At 48.4% G+C, this 22,066-nt stretch overlaps 1 protein-coding gene across 4 annotated transcripts in view; it reads left to right on the top strand.

Annotated features, from left to right (window-relative positions):
* The window catches only part of LOC137345288 (ICOS ligand-like), a 100,272-nt gene that overhangs the window by 73,609 nt on the left and 4,597 nt on the right, over positions 1–22,066 (top strand). For 3 of the 4 annotated variants that reach the window (XM_068008769.1, XM_068008771.1, XM_068008768.1), the window contains one exon: positions 16,441–16,531. In XM_068008769.1, coding sequence (XP_067864870.1) covers positions 16,441–16,531 — 91 coding nt within the window. The remainder of the gene's footprint in view (positions 1–16,440; positions 16,532–22,066) is intronic. The other variant, XM_068008770.1, reaches the window with a different exon arrangement.

Here is a 22,066-nt window from a genome sequence, read left to right as displayed (position 1 = left end):
GTACCCTACTGTATACTGACCCTGTACCCTACTGTATACTGACCCTGAACCCTACTGTATACTGACCCTGAACCCTACTGTACACTGACCCTGAACCCTAATGTATACTGACCCTGAACCCTAATGTATACTGACCCTGAACCCTACTGTATACTGACCCTGAACCCTACTGTACACTGACCCTGAACCCTAATGTGTACTAACCCTGAACCCGAATGTATACTGACCCTGAACCCTACTGTATACTGACCCTGAACCCTAATGTATACTGACCCTGAACCCTACTGTATACTGACCCTGAACCCTACTGTACACTGACCCTGAACCCTAATGTATACTGACCCTGAACCCTAATGTATACTGACCCTGAACCCTACTGTACACTGACCCTGAACCCTAATGTATACTGACCCGAACCCTAATGTATACTGACCCTGAACCCTACTGTATACTGACCCTGAACCCTACTGTACACTGACCCTGAACCCTAATGTATACTGACCCTGAACCCTAATGTATACTGACCCTGAACCCTACTGTACACTGACCCTGAACCCTAATGTATACTGACCCGAACCCTAATGTATACTGACCCTGAACCCTACTGTACACTGACCCTGAACCCTAATGTATACTAACCCTGAACCCTAATGTATACTGACCCTAACCCAAATGTGTACTAACCCTGAACCCGAATGTATACTGACCCTGAACCCTACTGTATACTGACCCTGAACCCTAATGTATACTGACCCTGTACCCTACTGTATACTGACCCTATACCCTACTGTATACTGACCCTGAACCCTACTGTATACTGACCCTGAACCCTACTGTACACTGACCCTGAACCCTAATGTATACTGACCCTGAACCCTAATGTATACTGACCCTGAACCCTACTGTATACTGACCCTGAACCCTACTGTACACTGACCCTGAACCCTAATGTGTACTAACCCTGAACCCGAATGTATACTGACCCTGAACCCTACTGTATACTGACCCTGAACCCTAATGTATACTGACCCTGAACCCTACTGTATACTGACCCTGAACCCTACTGTACACTGACCCTGAACCCTAATGTATACTGACCCTGAACCCTAATGTATACTGACCCTGAACCCTACTGTACACTGACCCTGAACCCTAATGTATACTGACCCGAACCCTAATGTATACTGACCCTGAACCCTACTGTATACTGACCCTGAACCCTACTGTACACTGACCCTGAACCCTAATGTAGACTGACCCTGAACCCTAATGTATACTGACCCTGAACCCTACTGTACACTGACCCTGAACCCTAATGTATACTGACCCGAACCCTAATGTATACTGACCCGAACCCTAATGTGTACTAACCCTGAACCCTGATGTATCCTGACCCTAACTCTAATGTATACTAACCCTGAACCCTAATGTATACTAACCCTGAACCCTAATGTATACTGACCCCAACCCTTATGTGTACTAACCCTAACCCTAATGTATACTGACCCAAACCCTAATGTATACTGACCCTGAACCCTAATGTATACTGACCCTAACCCAAATGTGTACTAACCCTGAACCCGAATGTATACTGACCCTGAACCCTACTGTATACTGACCCTGAACCCTACTGTATACTGACCCTGATCCCTACTGTATACTGACCCTGAACCCTACTGTATACTGACCCTGAACCCTAATGTATACTGACCCTGAACCCTACTGTATACTGACCCTGAACCCTAATGTATACTAACCCTGAACCCTAATGTATACTGACCCTAACCCTAATGTGTACCAACCCTGAACCCTGATGTATCCTGACCCTAACTCTAATGTATACTAACCCTGAACCCTAATGTATACTAACCCTGAACCCTAATGTATACTGACCCCAACCCTTATGTGTACTAACCCTAACCCTAATGTATACTGACCCAAACCCTAATGTATACTGACCCTGAACCCTAATGTATACTGACCCTAACCCTAATGTATACTGACCCTAACCCTAATGTATAATAACCCTAACCCTAATGTACAGTAACCCTGAACCTAAATGTACACTAACCCTAATGTATACCACCCCTAACCCTAATGTATACTAACTCTAACCCTAATGTACACTAACCCTGAACCCAAATGTACACTAACCCTAATGTATACCACCCCTAACCCTAATGTATACCACCCCTAAGCCTAATGTATACTGACCCTAACCCTAATGTATACTGACCCTAACCCTAATGTATACTGACCCTAACCCTAATATATACTAACCCTGAACCATAATGTATATTGACCCTAATCCTAATGTATAATAACCCTCACCCTAATGTACAGTAACCCTGAACCCAAAAGTACACTAACCCTAATGTATACCAACCCTAACCCTAATGTCAACTAATCCTGAACCATAATGTATACTCACCCTGAACCCTTATATATACTGACCCTAACCCTAATGTATACTAACCCTGAACCATAATGTATATTGACCCTGAACCCTAATGTATACTAACCCTGAACCCTACTGTACACTGACCCTGAACCCTAATGTATACTGACCCTGAACCCTAATGTATACTGACCCTGAACCCTACTGTATACTGACCCTGAACCCTACTGTACACTGACCCTGAACCCTAATGTGTACTAACCCTGAACCCGAATGTATACTGACCCTGAACCCTACTGTATACTGACCCTGAACCCTAATGTATACTGACCCTGAACCCTACTGTATACTGACCCTGAACCCTACTGTACACTGACCCTGAACCCTAATGTATACTGACCCTGAACCCTAATGTATACTGACCCTGAACCCTACTGTACACTGACCCTGAACCCTAATGTATACTGACCCGAACCCTAATGTATACTGACCCTGAACCCTACTGTATACTGACCCTGAACCCTACTGTACACTGACCCTGAACCCTAATGTATACTGACCCTGAACCCTAATGTATACTGACCCTGAACCCTACTGTACACTGACCCTGAACCCTAATGTATACTGACCCGAACCCTAATGTATACTGACCCTGAACCCTACTGTACACTGACCCTGAACCCTAATGTATACTAACCCTGAACCCTAATGTATACTGACCCTAACCCAAATGTGTACTAACCCTGAACCCGAATGTATACTGACCCTGAACCCTACTGTATACTGACCCTGAACCCTAATGTATACTGACCCTGTACCCTACTGTATACTGACCCTGTACCCTACTGTATACTGACCCTGAACCCTACTGTATACTGACCCTGAACCCTACTGTACACTGACCCTGAACCCTAATGTATACTGACCCTGAACCCTAATGTATACTGACCCTGAACCCTACTGTATACTGACCCTGAACCCTACTGTACACTGACCCTGAACCCTAATGTGTACTAACCCTGAACCCGAATGTATACTGACCCTGAACCCTACTGTATACTGACCCTGAACCCTAATGTATACTGACCCTGAACCCTACTGTATACTGACCCTGAACCCTACTGTATACTGACCCTGAACCCTACTGTACACTGACCCTGAACCCTAATGTATACTGACCCTGAACCCTAATGTATACTGACCCTGAACCCTACTGTACACTGACCCTGAACCCTAATGTATACTGACCCGAACCCTAATGTATACTGACCCTGAACCCTACTGTATACTGACCCTGAACCCTACTGTACACTGACCCTGAACCCTAATGTATACTGACCCTGAACCCTAATGTATACTGACCCTGAACCCTACTGTACACTGACCCGAACCCTAATGTATACTGACCCGAACCCTAATGTGTACTAACCCTGAACCCTGATGTATCCTGACCCTAACTCTAATGTATACTAACCCTGAACCCTAATGTATACTAACCCTGAACCCTAATGTATACTGACCCCAACCCTTATGTGTACTAACCCTAACCCTAATGTATACTGACCCAACCCCTAATGTATACTGACCCTGAACCCTAATGTATACTGACCCTAACCCAAATGTGTACTAACCCTGAACCCGAATGTATACTGACCTTGAACCCTACTGTATACTGACCCTGAACCCTACTGTATACTGACCCTGATCCCTACTGTATACTGACCCTGAACCCTACTGTATACTGACCCTGAACCCTAATGTATACTGACCCTGAACCCTACTGTATACTGACCCTGAACCCTAATGTATACTAACCCTGAACCCTAATGTATACTGACCCTAACCCTAATGTGTACCAACCCTGAACCCTGATGTATCCTGACCCTAACTCTAATGTATACTAACCCTGAACCCTAATGTATACTGACCCCAACCCTTATGTGTACTAACCCTAACCCTAATGTATACTGACCCAAACCCTAATGTATACTGACCCTGAACCCTAATGTATACTGACCCTAACCCTAATGTATACTGACCCTAACCCTAATGTATAATAACCCTAACCCTAATGTACAGTAACCCTGAACCTAAATGTACACTAACCCTAATGTATACCACCCCTAACCCTAATGTATACTAACTCTAACCCTAATGTACACTAACCCTGAACCCAAATGTACACTAACCCTAATGTATACCACCCCTAACCCTAATGTATACCACCCCTAAGCCTAATGTATACTGACCCTAACCCTAATGTATACTGACCCTAACCCTAATGTATACTGACCCTAACCCTAATATATACTAACCCTGAACCATAATGTATATTGACCCTAATCCTAATGTATAATAACCCTCACCCTAATGTACAGTAACCCTGAACCCAAAAGTACACTAACCCTAATGTATACCAACCCTAACCCTAATGTCAACTAATCCTGAACCATAATGTATACTCACCCTGAACCCTAATATATACTGACCCTAACCCTAATGTATACTAACCCTGAACCATAATGTATATTGACCCTGAACCCTAATGTATACTAACCCTGAACCCTAATGTATACTAACTCTAACCCTAATGCATAATAACCCTAACCCTAATGTACAGTAACCCTGAACCTAAATGTACACTAACCCTAATGTATACTGACCCTAACCCTAATGTATACTGACCCTAACCCTAATGTATACTGACCCTGAACCATAATGTATATTGACCCTGAAGCCTAATGTATACTAATCCTGAACCCTAATGTATACTAACCCTGAACCGTAATGTACACTGACCCTGACCCTAATGTATACTAACCCTGAACCATAATGAACAATAACCGTAATCCGAATGTATACCAACCCCAACCCTAATCTATACTAACATAGAACATAGAAATAAGAACATAGAACATAGAACAGTACAGGCCCTTCGGCCCACGATGTTGTGCCGAAACTTTAACCTACTCTAAGATCAAACTAACTACCTACCCTTCATTCTACTATCATCCATGTACCTATCCAAGAGTCGCTTAAATGACCCTAATGTATCTGCTTCTACTACCACCGCTGGCAGTGCATTCCACGCACCCACCACTCTCTGTGTAAAGAACCTACCTCTGACATCTCCCCAAAACCTTCCTCCAATCACCTTAACATTAACCCCTGGTGATAGCCCTTTCCACCCTGGGAAAAAGTCTCTGACTATCCACTCTATCTATGCCTCTCATCATCTTGTACCCTTCTATCAAGTCACCTCTCATCCTTCTTCGCTCCAATGAGAAAAGCCTTAGCTCCCTCAATCTTTCTTTGTAGGACATGCCCTCCAGTCCAGGCAGCATCCTGGTAAATCTCCTCTGCGCCCTCTCTAAAGCTTCCACATCCTTCCTATAATGAGGCGACCAGAACTGAACACAATATTCCAAGTGTGGTCGAACCAGGGCCTTATAGAGCTGCAGCATCACCTCGCAGCTCTTAAACTCAATCCCCCTGTTAATGAAAGCCAACACACCATATGCCTTCTTAACAACCCTATCAACTTGGGTGGCAACATTGAGCGATCTATGGAAATGGACCCCAAGATCCCTCTGTTCCTCCACACTACCAAGAATCCTGTCTTTAAGCCTGTATTCCGCATTCAAATTCGACCTTCCAAAATGAATCACTTCACACTTTTCCAGGTTGAACTCCATCTGCCACTTCTCAGCCCAGCTCTGCATCCTGTCAATGTCTCGTTGCAACCTACAACAGCCTTCCACACTATCCACAACTCCAGCAAACTTCGTGTCATCGCAGACTTACTAACCCAGCCATCCACTTCCTCATCCAAGTCATTTATAAAAATCACAAAGAGCAGAGGTCCCAGAACAGATCCCTGCAGAACACCACTGGTCACCGAGCTCCATGCTGAATACTTTCCATCTATTACCACACTCTGACTTCTATGGGCCAGCCAATTTTGTATCCAGACAGCCAACTTTCCCTGAATCCCATGCCTCCTTACTTTCTGAATGAGCCTACCATGGGGAACCTTATCAAACGCCTTGCTAAAATCCATATACACCACATCCACTGCTCTTCCTTCATCAATATGTTTTGTCGCATCTTCAAAGAATTCAATAAGGCTTGTGAGGCATGACCTGCACCTTACAAAGCCATGCTGACTGTCTCTAACCAAACCTCTCCAATAATTTGCCCACTACCGACATAAGACTGACTGGTCTATAATTCCCAGGGTTATCCCTATTCCCTTTCTTGAACAAGGGAACAACATTTGCCACCCTCCAATCATCCGGTACTACTCCAGTGGACAGTGAAGACGCAAATATCATCACCAAAGGCGCAGCAATCTCTTCCCTCGCTTCCCGTAATATCCTTGGGTATATCCCGTCTGGCCCCGGGGACTTATCTGTCCTCATATCATTCAAAATTTCCAGCACATCCTCCCTCTTAACCTCAACCTGATCGAGCATATCAGCCTGTTCCACGCTGTCCTCACAAACGACCAGGTCCCTCTCACTAGTGAATACTGAAGCAAAGTATTCATTTAGGACCTCCCCTACCTCCTCCGACTCCAGGCACAAGTTCCCTCCACTATCCCTGATCGGCCCTACCCTCACTCTGGCCATCCTCTTGGTCCTCACATAAGTGTAGAACGCCTTGGGATTTTCCTTAATCCTCCCCGCCAAGACTTTTTCATGTCCCCTTCTCACTCTCCTAAGTCCATTCTTCAGTTCCTTCCTGGCTACCTTGTAACCCTCTAGAGCCCTGTCTGATCCTTGCTTCCTCAACCTTAAGTAAGCTTCCTTCTTCCTCTTGACTAGCTGTTCCACATCTCTTGTCATCCAAGGTTCCTTCACCCTACCATCCCTTCCCTGCCTCATCGGGACAAACCTATCCAGCAGTCGCAGCAAGTGCTGCCTAAACAACCTCCACATTTCTGTCGTGCATTTCCCTGGGAACATCTGTTCCCAATTTATGCACCCCAGTTCCTGCCTAATAGCATTGTAATTCCCCCTCCCCCAATTAAATATTTTCCCATCCTGTCTGCTCCTGTCCCTCTCCATGACTATGGTAAAGGTCAGGGAGTTGTGATCACTATCACCGAAATGCTCTCCCACCGAGAGATCTGCCACCTGGCCTGGTTCGTTGCCAAGCACCAAATCCAACATCGCCTCCCCTCTAGTCGGCCTATCTACATATTGAGTCAGCAAACCTTCCTGGACACACCTGACAAAAACTGCTCCATCTAAACTATTTGCACTCAGGAAGTTCCAATCAATATTAGGGAAGTTGAAGTCACCCATGACAACAACCCTGTTACTTCTGCACCTTTCCAAAATCTGCCTCCCAATCTGTTCCTCCGTGTCTCTGTTGCTATTGGGGGTTCTATAGAAAACTCCCAATAAAGTGACTGCTCCTTTCCTGTTTCTGACTTCCACCCATAATGACTCAGTAGACAAACCCTCCTCGATGACCTCCCTTTCTGCAGCTGTGATACTATCCCTGATTAACAATGCCACTCCCCCACCTCTTTTACCTCCCTCCCTATTCCTTTTGAAACATCTAAACCCCGGAACATCCAACATCCATTCCTACCCTTGTGATATTCATGTCTCCGTAATGGCCACAACATCGTAGCTCCAAGTACTGATCCATGCTCTAAGTTCATCACCCTTATTCCTGACACTTCTTGCGTTAAAATAGACACACTTCAACCCATCATACTGGCTGCAACTTTGCCCTGTCAACTGTCTAACCTTCCTCACAGACTCTCTGCACTCGGTATCTGCCTGTTCAACAGCTACCCCATCCACTGATCTGTGGATCCGGTTCCCATCGCCCTGCCAAACTAGTTTAAACCCTCCCGAAGAGCTCTAGCAAACCTCCCGCCCAGGATATTGGTGCCCCTCCAGTTCAGTTGCAACCCGTCCTTCTTGTACAGGTCCCACCTTCCCCAGAAGGTATCCCAATGATCCACATATCTGAATCCCTCCCTCCTGCACCAGTTCTGTAGCCACATGTTCAGCTGCACTCGCTCCCTGTTTCTAACCTCACCAGCACGTGGCACCGGTAACAATCCTGAGATTACTACTCTGCTCATCCTGCCTTTCAGCTTCCAACCTAACTCACTATATTCACTGAACCAAAATGTACACTAACCCTAATCCTAATGTATACTATCCCTAACCCTAATGTACACTAACCCTGAACCCCAATGTACACTAACCCGAATGTATACTAACCCTGAACCCAAATGTACACTAACCCGAATGTATACTAACACTGAACCCTAATGTATACTAATCCTGAACCCTAATGTATACTGACCCTGAAACCTAATGTATCCTGACCCTAACCCTAATGTATACTGACCCAAACCCCAATGTATACTGACCCAAACCCCAATGTATACTAACCCTGAACCATGATGTATCCTGACCCTAACCCTAATGTATACTAACCCTGAACCCTAATGTACACTAACCCTGAACCCTGATGTATACTGACCCTGAACCCTGATGTATACTGACCCTGAACCCTACTGTATACTAACCATGAACCCCAATGTATACTGACCCTAATCCTAATGTATACTGACCCTAATCCTAATGTGTACTAACCCTAACCCTAATGTATACTGACCCTGAACCCTAATGTATACTAACCCTGAACCCGAATGTATACTAACCCTGAACCCTGATGTATCCAGACCCTAACCCTAATGTATACTAACCCTGAAAGTTAATGTACACTAACCCTGAACCCTAATGTATCCTAACCCTGAACCCTAATGTATACTGACCTTAACCCTAATGTGTACTGACCCTAACCCTAATGTATACTGACCCAAACCCTAATGTATACTAACCCTGAACCCTAATGTATACTAACCCTGAATCCGAATGTATACTGACCCTGACCCGAATGTCTACTGACCCTGAACCCTAATGTATACTAACCCTGAACCCTAATGTATACTGACCCTAACCCTAATGTGTACTAACCCTAACCCTAATGTATACTGACCCTAACCCTAATGTATACTAACCCTGAAACTTAATGTATACTAACCCTGAACCCTAATGTATACTGACTCTGAACCCTACTGTATACTGACTCTGAACCCTACTGTATACTGACTCTGAACCCTACTGTATACTGACCCTGAATCCTAATGTATACTGACCCTAACCCTAATGTGTACTGACCCTAACCCTAATGTGTACTGACCCAAACCCTAATTTTAACTGACCCTGAACCCTAATGTATACTGACCGTAACCCTAATGTATACTAACCCTGAACCCTAATGTATACTAACCCTAATGTATACTGATCCTAAATCTAATGTATACTGACCCAGAACCCTAATGTATACTGACCCTGAACCCGAATGTATACTAACCCTAATGTATACTGACCCTAAACCTAATGTATACTGACCCTGAACCCTAATGTATACTGACCCTAACCCGAATGTATACTAACCCTGAACCCTAATGTATACTAACCCTGAACCCTAATGTGTACTGACCCTAACCCTAATGTGTACTAACCCTCACCCTAATGTATACTGACCCAAACCCTAATTTTAACTGACCCTGAACCCAACTGTATACTGACCTGAACCCTAATGTATACTAACCCTGAACCCTTATGTATACTGATCCAAACCCTAATGTATACTGACCCTGAACCCTAATGTATACTGACCCTAACCCTAATGTATACTAACCCTGAACCCTAATGTATACTAACCCTGAACCCTAATGTATACTAACCCTAATGGAAACTGACCCAAACCCTAATGTATACTGACCCTGAACCCTAATGTATACTGACCCTAACCCTAATGTATACTAACCCTGAACCCTAATGTATACTAACCCTAATGTATACTGACCCTAAACCTAATGTATACTGACCCTGAACCCGAATGTATACTGACCCTAATGTATACTGACCCTAAACCTAATGTATACTGACCCTGAACCCTAATGTATACTGACCCTAACCCTAATGTATACTAACCCTGAACCCGAATGTATACTAACCCTGAACCCTGATGTATCCAGACCCTAACCCTAATGTATACTAACCCTGAAAGTTAATGTACACTAACCCTGAACCCTAATGTATACTAACCCTGAACCCTAATGTATACTAACCCTGAACCCTAATGTGTACTGACCCTAACCCTAATGTGTACTAACCCTCACCCTAATGTATACTGACCCAAACCCTAATTTTAACTGACCCTGAACCCTAATGTATACTGACCCTAACCCTAATGTATACTAACCCTGAACCCTAATGTATACTAACCCTAATGTATACTGACCCTAAATCTAATGTATACTGACCCAGAACCCTAATGTATACTGACCCTGAACCCGAATGTATACTAACCCTAATGTATACTGACCCTAAACCTAATGTATACTGACCCTGAACCCTAATGTATACTGACCCTAACCCGAATGTATACTAACCCTGAACCCTAATGTATACTAACCCTGAACCCTAATGTGTACTGACCCTAACCCTAATGTGTACTAACCCTCACCCTAATGTATACTGACCCAAACCCCAATGTATACTGACCCTGAACCCAACTGTATACTGACCTGAACCCTAATGTATACTAACCCTGAACCCTTATGTATACTGATCCAAACCCTAATGCATACTGACCCTGAACCCTAATGTATACTAACCCTGAACCCTAATGTATACTAACCCTAATGTATACTGACCCAAACCCTAATGTATACTGACCCTGAACTCTAATGTATACTGACCCTGAACCCTAATGTATACTGACCCTAACCCTAATGTATACTAACCCTGAACCCTAATGTATACTAACCCTGAACCCTAATGTATACTAACCCTAATGTATACTGACCCTAAACCTAATGTATACTGACCCTGAACCCGAATGTATACTGACCCTAATGTATACTGACCCTAAACCTAATGTATACTGACCCTGAACCCTAATGTATACTGACCCTAACCCTAATGTATACTAACCCTGAACCCGAATGTATACTAACCCTGAACCCTGATGTATCCAGACCCTAACCCTAATGTATACTAACCCTGAAAGTTAATGTACACTAACCCTGAACCCTAATGTATACTAACCCTGAACCCTAATGTATACTGACCTTAACCCTAATGTGTACTGACCTTAACCCTAATGTGTACTGACCCTAACCCTAATGTATACTGACCCAAACCCTAATGTATACTAACCCTGAACCCTAATGTATACTAACCCTGAATCCGAATGTATACTGACCCTGACCCGAATGTCTACTGACCCTGAACCCTAATGTGTACTAACCCTGAACCCTAATGTATACTGACCCTAACCCTAATGTATACTGACCCTAACCCTAATGTGTACTAACCCTAACCCTAATGTGTACTGACCCTAACCCTAATGTATACTGACCCAAACCCTAATGTATACTGACCCAAACCCTAATGTATACTAACCCTGAACCCTAATGTATCCTGACCCTAACCCGAATGTATACTAACCCTGAAACTTAATGTATACTCACCCTGAACCCTAATGTATACTAACCCTGAACCCTAATGTATACTGACCCTGAACCCTAATGTATACTGACCCTGAACCCTACTGTATATTGACTCTGAACCCTAATGTATACTAAACCTGAACCCTAATGTATACTAATCCTGAACCCTAATGTATACTAACCCTGAACCCTAATGTGTACTGACCCTAACCCTAATGTGTACTAACCCTAACCCTAATGTGTACTAACTCTCACCCTAATGTATACTGATCCAAACCCTAATTTTAACTGACCCTGAACCCTAATGTATACTGACCCTAACCCTAATGTATACTAACCCTGAACCCTAATGTATCCTAACCCTGAACCCTAATGTATCCTAACCCTGAACCTGAATGTATGCTGACCCTAACCCTAATGTATACTAACCCTGAACCCGAATGTCTACTGACCCTGAACCCTAATGTATGCTAACCCTAACCTTAGGGTATACTAACCCTAACCTTTCTGTATACTAACCCTAACCTTAGTGTATACTAACCCTGAACCCGAATGTCTACTGACCCTGAACCCTAATGTATGCTAACACTAACCCTAGTGTATACTAACCCAAGTGTGCCCTAACCCTAATGTACCCTAATCTTAATGCACCCTAACTCGAACACTAACCCCTACTACCCAAAATATGGAATTTAAATTGGGGTAAGTTGAACATTTATTGAAATAATATCAGCGCAGACAGGACTAGAGACATTCATTAAAATGTAATCAGTAAAATAATTCATTTGTTAAACGCCATAACGATGGCAGAGTATGCGATGTGTGGCAGCTGCAGAATGTGGGAGCTGGTGGATACCAGTGTGATCCAGGGCAAACACGCCTGTAGTAAGTGTCTGCAGCTTGAGGAGCTTCGGCTCAGAGTCATTGAACTGGAGGCCGAGCTCCAGACACTGCGACACATCAGGGAGGGGGAAAGTTACCTGGTCACTTTGTACCAGGAGGCAGTCACACCCCTTAGGATAGGGTCTTCTGATTTGGTCAGTGGTCAGGAACAGGAGGGTGTGACTGCGAGTGAGGCAGGTGAGGGGATCGAGAAGTCGGAAGTGGAGGTCCCTCAGCCCTTGCAGTTGTCCCACATGTTCGAGGTTCTTGCAGCTTGTATGGACAAGAGCGAGGGGTGCAGGGTGAATGTGCGAACTCACCAAGGCACCATGGTACAGGAAGCCATTCCAGTTGGGGGAGTAAATAGGAATGTAGTGGTAATAGGGGGCAGTATAGTCAGGGGGATAGACATAGTTCTGTGCAGCCCAAAGCGAGACTCCAGAAGGCTGTGTTGCCTGCCCGCTGTCTGGATTCGGGACATCTGCTCCGAGCTGGAGAGAAACTAGCAGTGGGAGGGGGAGGATCCAGTTGTCATGGTCCACGTGGGTACCAATGACATAGCTAGGACTGGGAAAAAGGTTCTATTTAGGGAGTATGAGCAGCTAGGGGCTAAGTTAAAAAGCAGAACCTCAAAGGTAATATTCTCTGAATTCTTACCTGAGCCACAAGCAAATTGGAGTCGGGTAAATAAGATTAGAGAGTAAAATGCGTGGCTGAAAGATTGGTGTCGGAGAAAAGGGTTTCAGTTCATGGGGCACTGGCAGCAGTACTGGGGAAAGTGGAAGCTGTTCCACTGGGATGGTCTTCACTTGAACTGTGCTGGGACCAGTGTTCTGGTGAGTCACATAACTAGGGCTTTAAGAGAGGGCTGTAAAATAAAAAGTGGAATGAAGGATCAAGCAAGGGAAGATATGATAAATTAAAGAGAGAGGAAAAGGCAAGAGAGAAAGGTAGACATAGGGAATTGATAAGCTGTGTGTGGCAGGAAGGGTCAGAGCGTACAAACTTACATGTGCACCAGCATATAAGGCTAGAGGTTGTGAAAATAATAAAAAGACAGAATTAAAGACACTCTATCAGAATGCACACAGCATTCGCAAAAAGATGGATGAATGACAGCACAAATAGAAGTAAACAGGTATGGTCTAATTGCCATGACAGAGACATGGCTGCAAGGTGACCAAGACTGGGAACTGAAAGTCCAAGGGTATTCAACATTTAGGAAGGACAGGCAAAAGAGAAAAGGAGGTGGGGTAGCACTGTTAATAAAGGATCAGATCAGTATATTACTGAGAGAGAATCTTAGATCGAAGGAACAAGAGGTAGAATCAATTTGGGTGGAGCTAAGAGACAGCAAAGGGCAGCAAACATTGGCTGGAGTTGTTTATAGGCCAACAAAGAGTAGTGGTAAAGTAGGATACGATATAATTCAGGAAATTAGAGGTGCATGAAACAAGGGAAATACTGTATTCACGGGGGACTTCAATCTGCATATAGACTGGGTAAACCTAATTAGCACTAATGCTGTGGAGGATGAATTCCTGGAATGTATACGAGATGGTTTCCTAGAACAGGATGTTGAGTAACAACCAGAGAATGAGTTATTTTAGATCTGGTATTGTGCAATGAGATAGGGCTAATTAATAATCTGGTTGTCAAGGCACCTTTAGGGAGGAGTGACCATAATGTAATAGAATTGCATTTTAGGCTTGCAAGTTATGTAATTCAATCCAAAACTATGATCTTAAATCTAAACAAAGGAAACTACAAAGGTATGAGGGGCAAATTGGCTGAGGTAGATTGGGAAATTATATTAAAAATGTGATGTTAGACAGGCAATGGCTAGCATTTAAAGAATTAATACATGGTTTACAACGGATTTACATTCCTTTGAGGCACAAAAACCCAGCAGGAAAGGTAACAACAGAGGTTAAAGATTATATTCTATCAAAGGAAGAGGCGTATAAAGTTGCTAAAATGTAGTAAGTCTGAGGATTTGGAGCCTTTTAGACTTCAGCAAAGGAGGACCAAGAAACTGATAGAGAATATAGAATAACAAAAACATAAAAATGGACCATAAAAGCTTCTATAGGGATGTAAAAAGGAAACGATGAGCAAAGATAACTGTGGGCCCTTACAACCAGAGTAAGGAGAATTTATAATGGTCAATAAGGAAGTGGCTGAGAAACTAAACAAATATTTCTGTCTGTCTTCACAGTGGAAGATACAAAAATGCTCCCAGAAATGCCAGAGAAACAAGGGACTAGTGCGAGGGTGGAGCTGCAGGAAATTAGCAGAAGTAAAAAAAAGTAGTACTGGGGAAATTAATGGAACTGAAAGTTAATAAATCCCCTGGACCTGATGATCGACACTGCAATTGGTTCTGGTCTCCATATCCCTTGGTTAGACCACACTTGGAGCACTGTGCACAGTTCCAATCTCCATACCCCTTGGTTAGACCACACTTGGAGCACTGTACACAGTTCCAGTCTCCATATCCCTTGGTTAAACCACACTTGGAGCACTGTGCACAGTTCCAGTCTCCTTATCCCTTGGTTAGACCACACTTGGAGCACTGTACACAGTTCCAGTCTCCATATCCCTTGGTTAGACCACACTTGGAGCACTGTACAAAGTTCCAGTATCCATATCCCTTGGTTAAACCACACTTGGAGCACTGTACACAGTTCCAGTATCCATATCCCTTGGTTAAACCACACTTGGAGCACTGTGCACAGTTCCAGTCTCCATATCCCTTGGTTAGACCACACTTGGAGCACTGTGCACAGTTCCAGTCTCCATATCCCTTGGTTAGACCACACTTGGAGCACTGTGCACAGTTCCAGTCTCCATATCCCTTGGTTAGACCACACTTGGAGCACTGTGCACAGTTCCAGTCTCCATATCCCTTGGTTCGACCACACTTGGAGCACTGTGCACAGTTCCAGTCTCCATATCCCTTGGTTAGACCACACTTGGAGCACTGTGCACAGTTCCGGTCTTCATATCCCTTGGTTAGACCTCACTTGGAGCACTGTGACTTAGTTGAATGACAGCAGAACTGGGAAGTTACGGTGATCAGGAAAGACTGAACAGGCTTGGATTCTTTTCTGTAGAAAAGGGCAGACTGAGGGATGACCTGACAGAGGTCTTTAAAATCATGCAAGTTTCGATGGGGTCGATGTGGAGATGACGTTTCCACTTGTTTGTGAGATCAGAACTCGGGACCGTCAATATAAGATAGTAATAAATCCAGACAGGGAATTCAGGAGAAACATCTTTCCCCACAGAGTGGTGAGAATGTGCAACTCACTCCCACAGGGATTGGGTGAGGGGAATAGTGTGGATGTATTTAAGGGGGAAGCTGGAGAAACACATGGGAGAGAAAGGAATAGAAGGATATGACTCTCAGTCTCTTTGTCTGTCTCTCCTTCCCGGGATCTAACTCTGTCTGTCTGTATGTCTGTCTGTCTGTCTCTCTTTCCTGATATCTCTCTGTCTCTCTCTTTGCCTTGTTCAATCCGACGGGACAATATTAAACTGCTCTAGTTCTGAGACATTAGTATAGACTGTTCATATTAAGATGTGTTCTCTTTCACAGATGGGGAACACCAGGTCAGACATCATTACAGCCTCATTGGATCAGCAGTCATTATCATCGCTTTTGTCCTGTGGAATATCTCGAAAAGTCAGTGAGTATAAATTTAATTTAATCTCTCTTTGACCCTCTGTATCTAATCCCTTTGTTTTTAGGACTTGCATAAAGCAATATATCATCACTGTATTTAACCTGCTTTCTTTCAGCAACCAAAACCTGAGGAGCAGCCCCTTCAAATACTCAAAGAGGGGCTGCAACCTCGCACACTCCATATATACATGGAACACGGACTCGTCCAGGCCGCAGAAAGTACAGGCGGCCTGGGAGTCCGTGAACCTACTTAAAAGTCTATTGCACGGGATTGCGCTGTGCAGCACCCTCCACCCCAGGTCCCCGATGTAAAGGGGGAAGACTCCCGCATAGAGAGATCTCCATCGGGGTTTCCCCTCGCCGCCAGATGGCAACGCGGACCACCAGGGCGTGTCCGGCCGGTTGCCGAGGGCAAGGAAGTGGAGAGTGTGCAGGAGCAGCCCGTACAGGAAACCCCTCCGCGCCGGTTGGAATGGCACGGAGGGCATTTCCAAGAGGCGGCTCGGGTTGTGCGGGACCGGCTCCCGAGGAGGGTTTCAGGTCCTCGTTCCGAAGTGCACGTTCCGGAGGCTGTTCTCCCCAAGACCGAGCAGGACTGGGGTGAGCCCGGTCTTTACCTCCCCCAGATGGTGCAGGTGGGGAAGGAGGAGCTCACCAGGAATGAAGGGCGGGACATTGGATAGAATGAGCCTTTTTTTTTCTTTTTTTTTTAATGTCGAGGGGGCCTTTATTCCTCAGGCCCCCTTTATATACACATTTATATTTTTAAAATAACTTTATTAACACCAGATAAATAAACAAAAAACTCAAATTAAAATGCCATTCTCGGTGTCGACAATGCACTCCAGTCCCTGCGGTGCCCACCGGTCGCGGAAGGCCTCAAGCGTACCGGCGGACACCGCATGCTCCTTTTCCAGGGACACCCGGGCGCGAACGTAACCGCGGAAGAGGGGCAGGCAAACGGGGAGGACGGACCCCCCGACGGCAAGCAACCTGGACCTGTGAATTGCCACCTTGGCCAGGCCCAGGAGCAGACCGACGAGGAGATCCTCCTCCCGGCCCAAGCCCCTCTGCTCCGGGTGCCCAAAGATCAGGAGCGTGGGACTGAAGTGCAGCCAGAATTTGAGGAGCAGCCCCTTTAGATACTCAAATAGGGGCTGCAACCTCGCACACTCCGTATAAATGTGGAACACGGACTCGTCCAGGCCGCAGAAAGTACAGGTGGCCTGGGAGTCCGTGAACCTACTTAAAAGCCTATTGCACGGGACTGCTCTGTGCAGCACCCTCCACCCCAGGTCCCCGATGTAAAGGGGGAAGACTCCCGCGTAGAGAGACCTCCATCGGGGTTTCCCCTCGCCGCCAGATGGCAACGCGGACCGCCAGGGCGTGTCCGGCCGGCTGACGAGGGCGAGGAAGTGGAGAGTGTGCAGGAGCAGCCCGTACAGGAAACCCCTCCGCGCCGATTGGAATGGCACGGAGGGCATTTCCAAGAGGCGGCTCGGGTTGTGCGGGACCGGCTCCAGAGGAGGGTTTCGGGGCCTGGGTCCGATGAGCAGTTCCGGCCGAGCGGGGGTCAGTTCGGCCGGGATCGCTCCGCACTCCCGACCCCCCTCGCCACCCGCAGTGAGGGGCGCCCCGGGGGTTTCGGCTACTCCTTCGCCCGCCGGACCGTCCCCGAAGTCGGCCGCCCGGACAGCCGAGGCGCTCTCCTCCGCCGGCGGGGGAGCGCCCTGACTGGAGGCGACCATGTTCCAGACTCGGAAAAGATCCCGGTAAAAGACAGGCAACTCCCTCAGAGAGGCGCGGCTAACGGACTCCACCGGGAGCTGCGTGTCGTCTTGAAGGCAGTGACACTGGCGGAAAAAATACGTCGCCAGCGCACACCATCTGGGAGGACGCTCGACGTACAGGTATCTCTGCAGGGTCCGAAGGCGGAGAGTCGCAGCCTGGGTGCGGACGCACACCAGCGACTGACCACCCTCCTCGATCGGGAGACTCAGGACCGCGGCAGAGACCCAGTGTTTCCTCTTGCCCCAGAAGAAATCGATGAGTTTCTTCTGGATCTTGGTGGCAAATACAGGGGGCAGGGCCAAAGTGACCAAACAGTACCACAGCATGGAGGCCACCAGTTGGTTTATGACCAACGCTCGGCCCCTGTAGGAAAGCACTCGGAGCAGTCCTGTCCAGCGCCCCAGCCGAGCGGTGACTTTCGCCTCCAACTCCTGCCAGTTTGCCGGCCAGGCTTCCTCAGCGGGGCTAAGGTGGACTCCCAGATAGAGGAGGTGCGTGGTGCTCCACGCAAAAGGTGTCATCTCCTCCAGCAGGGAGTCCACCCGCCACTGACCAACCAGGAGTCTGGAACATTTCTCCCAATTGATCCTCGCGGAGGACGCGGCAGAAAAGGTCTGCTGGCAGTCGCACATCCTCCGCAAGTCAACGGGATCTGTGATTGCGAGGAGCACGGCATCGGCGTAAGCCGAGAGGATGACCCGCATGGCCGGCTCGCGCAGAGCCAATCCCGTCAACCTCCTGCGAAGCAGGTACAGGAAGGGCTCCACGCAGATGGTATACAATTGGCCGGACATAGGGCACCCCTGACGCACTCCTCTCCCAAATCGAAGGGGTGCCGTCAAGGACCCGTTAACTTTGACTAGACACTCTGCGGCGGCGTATAAAAGTCGGACTCGGGCCACAAAATGCGGCCCGAGTCCGAAAGCGCGCAGAGTCCCGAAAAGATAATCGTGATCCACCCTGTCGAACGCCTTCTCCTGATCGAGGGAGAGAAAGGCGACCGACTGACCAGTCCTCTGGGAAAGATGGATCAGGTCCCGGACCAGGTGGATGTTGTCCTGGATGGACCGGCCCGGGACCGTGTAGGACTGGCCGGGGTGGATCATGTGGGCCAGCACGGAGCCCAGGCGGGTAGACATAGCCCGGGCAAAGATCTTCAAATCCGTGCTGAGGAGGGAGACCGGACGCCAGTTTTTAAGCAGGCGGAGATTGCCCCTCTTCGGCAGCAGGACGATGACCGCCCTGCGCCACGAGAGGGGCATCTCCCCGGTCGCCAGGCTTTCCCCCAGGACCCGCGCGTAATCGTCCCCCAGGACGTCCCAGAACGCCCTGAGGAACTCCACGGTCAACCCATCCAGCCCTGGGGATTTGCCCCTCGAGAGCTGGTGGAGGGCGCCAGTCAGCTCCGCCAACGTGAGCGGAGCCTCCAATCCTTCGGCGCCCTCCGGGCTGACCTGCGGCAGGTCCTCCCACAAAACTCTGCGCGCATCCTCGCTGGACGGATCCGGAGAGAACAACGCACTGTAATACGTCCGGACCAGGAGGCCCATTCCCTCCGGATCCGTGATGGAGGATCCGTCGTCGGCCAGCAGCTCGATGAGCTGCTTACGGACCCCCCGCCATTTTTCCAGCGAGTAGAAGAAGGGTGAGGCGCGGTCCAAATCTTCCAGGATCTGGATCCGCGACCTCACGTACGCGCCTCGGGACCCTATGAGCTGCAGGTTCCTCAGCGCGCCCTTCTTCTCTTTGTACGCCTGCCACAGGGCCGGGTCCGCGACGGCATGACCGAGGCGGGATTCCAAGTCGAGCACCTCCCTCTCAAGGCACCCGACCTCGGCTTCCCGCCTCTTGGTCGACCCCTTCGCGTACTCCTGACAGAAGACGCGGATGTGAGTCTTGCCCACATCCCACCATAGCCTCAAGGAGGGGAAGCCCCCCTGCTTCCTTCTCCAGTCGGCCCAGAATCGACAGAACGAGTCCCGAAATCGCACGTCCTCCAGCAGCCGGTTGTTAAAGTGCCAGTACGCAGACCCCGCCCGCGTGCGGAGCGGAGTGAACTCCGCCCACACCAGGCGGTGGTCCGAGCACGGCACCAGCCGCATGGAGGCCGCCGAGACACGGGAGACGTACGCCTGCGAAATGTAGAGGCGGTCGATTCGCGACCCCCCTCCTCCAGACCTCCACGTGAAGGCGCTGGAGTCGGGATGGAGATTCCGCCAGACGTCCACCAAGTTAAGGGAGCTGATCAGTCCCCTCAACTTCTCCACCGACGCTTGGCCGCGCTGGGGACCGGAGCGATCCCCCACCTCGAGGGTGCAGTTAAAATCCCCCCCGAGGATGATGCACTCGCCGCTATCGATGGAGCTCAAGAGAGCGGACACTTCTTCAAAGAAGCGCGCTTGCAAAGCGCCGGGCCTGGGCGCGTACACGTTCACAAAGTGGAGCGGCACGCTACCCAGGCGAACGGCGAGGTGGAGCAAGCGGCCCGGCACTAGCTCCTTGACCCCCAAGATCTCCGGCTGAAAAGTCGGGGCCAACAAGATAGCCACCCCACTAGAAATAGGGGTGAGGTGACTCATGTAGACCCCACCCTGCCACTCCAGGAGCCAGGTGGCTTCGTCTCCCGGAACGGTGTGGGTTTCCTGCAGAAAGCTCACCGCGTATCTCCCTTCCCTAAGGACTGAGAGATTGTGAAATCTGCGGTGAGCCCCTCTGCTGCCGTTGATGTTGAGGCTGGCTGTGGTTATCTTCATGTCAAAGGTACGTAAAACCCGTCACCAACAGCTCACTGTGAGGAGGGAGTGGAAGTGCACCTGGCCCTCCACTCCCCCAGCAACCCATTGAGGAACACATTAAAACGGCGCCTCTCAACCAGTTTCACGTCCGCGCGCTTGCCCGCTATCTTAAGGGCGGCACGGACGGACTGGATGATCAGCGCCAGATTCGACCAACGGTCGAGGGCCAGCTGAACTTTATTGCGGCAACCTCTGCAAGCCGCGAGGAAATCCCGGAGTTCCGCCGTGGGGATGAGAGGAGATTCGGTGGGAGGCACGAGGGACTCCACCACCTCACTGGCGATGGAATCAAGATCATCCTCCGTGCCCCGCACCGAATCCCCATCCTCCTCCGGGTCGTCACCGCCAGCGGCCGACGCATCCACCACACACTGTGGGGCGGACGTCCCGGCCGCGCCAGCTGATCCCGCCTCCGTCACGATCCCACCCCCAGGATCGATGGCGGAGGAGTCCTCTCTGGGTTCTATTGTGAAACTGGAGCCTGTAGGCACCAGCGGTTCAGGACCCCCCTCCACCTCCATCCCCAGGCCAATGACTGGTCCAGGGGAGACAGAAGTTCCGGACTCCCGGAAACCAGCCGGAGCCGAGACTGGAGGCGGCGAGAGGAGGCCATCTCCCGCTCCGCCAGCACCCACAGGCCCAGCAGATGGGGCAGCATTCTCAGTTATAACTGGGTCGGGTGTCTCCTGGTTGGTGGTGGACTCCGGCTGGGAGACCCGACCCTCTGGGGCCTCGCCCTCCCCTTCATTCAGGACACCCGACCCAGTAGCAGTGGCGGAATGGGCGGTTTCCCCAGGCTCCCCCACCACAAGCAGGGCCCCACTTACTCCTTCAGGAGGGGCCTCACGTACCGGGGCCATCCCCTCCCCTCCATCCTGAGGAAAAGGGAGCACCTGCCCGGACTTTGCAGCCTTGGTGGTGGCGGTAGGGGGCACCTGAGGACCAGAAACAGG

Source organism: Heterodontus francisci, chromosome 28 (assembly GCF_036365525.1).
Source record: "Heterodontus francisci isolate sHetFra1 chromosome 28, sHetFra1.hap1, whole genome shotgun sequence".
Lineage (NCBI taxonomy): Eukaryota > Metazoa > Chordata > Chondrichthyes > Heterodontiformes > Heterodontidae > Heterodontus > Heterodontus francisci.
Note: the sequence above shows the minus strand (reverse complement) of the source record. Positions and strands in the feature narration are given on the sequence as shown.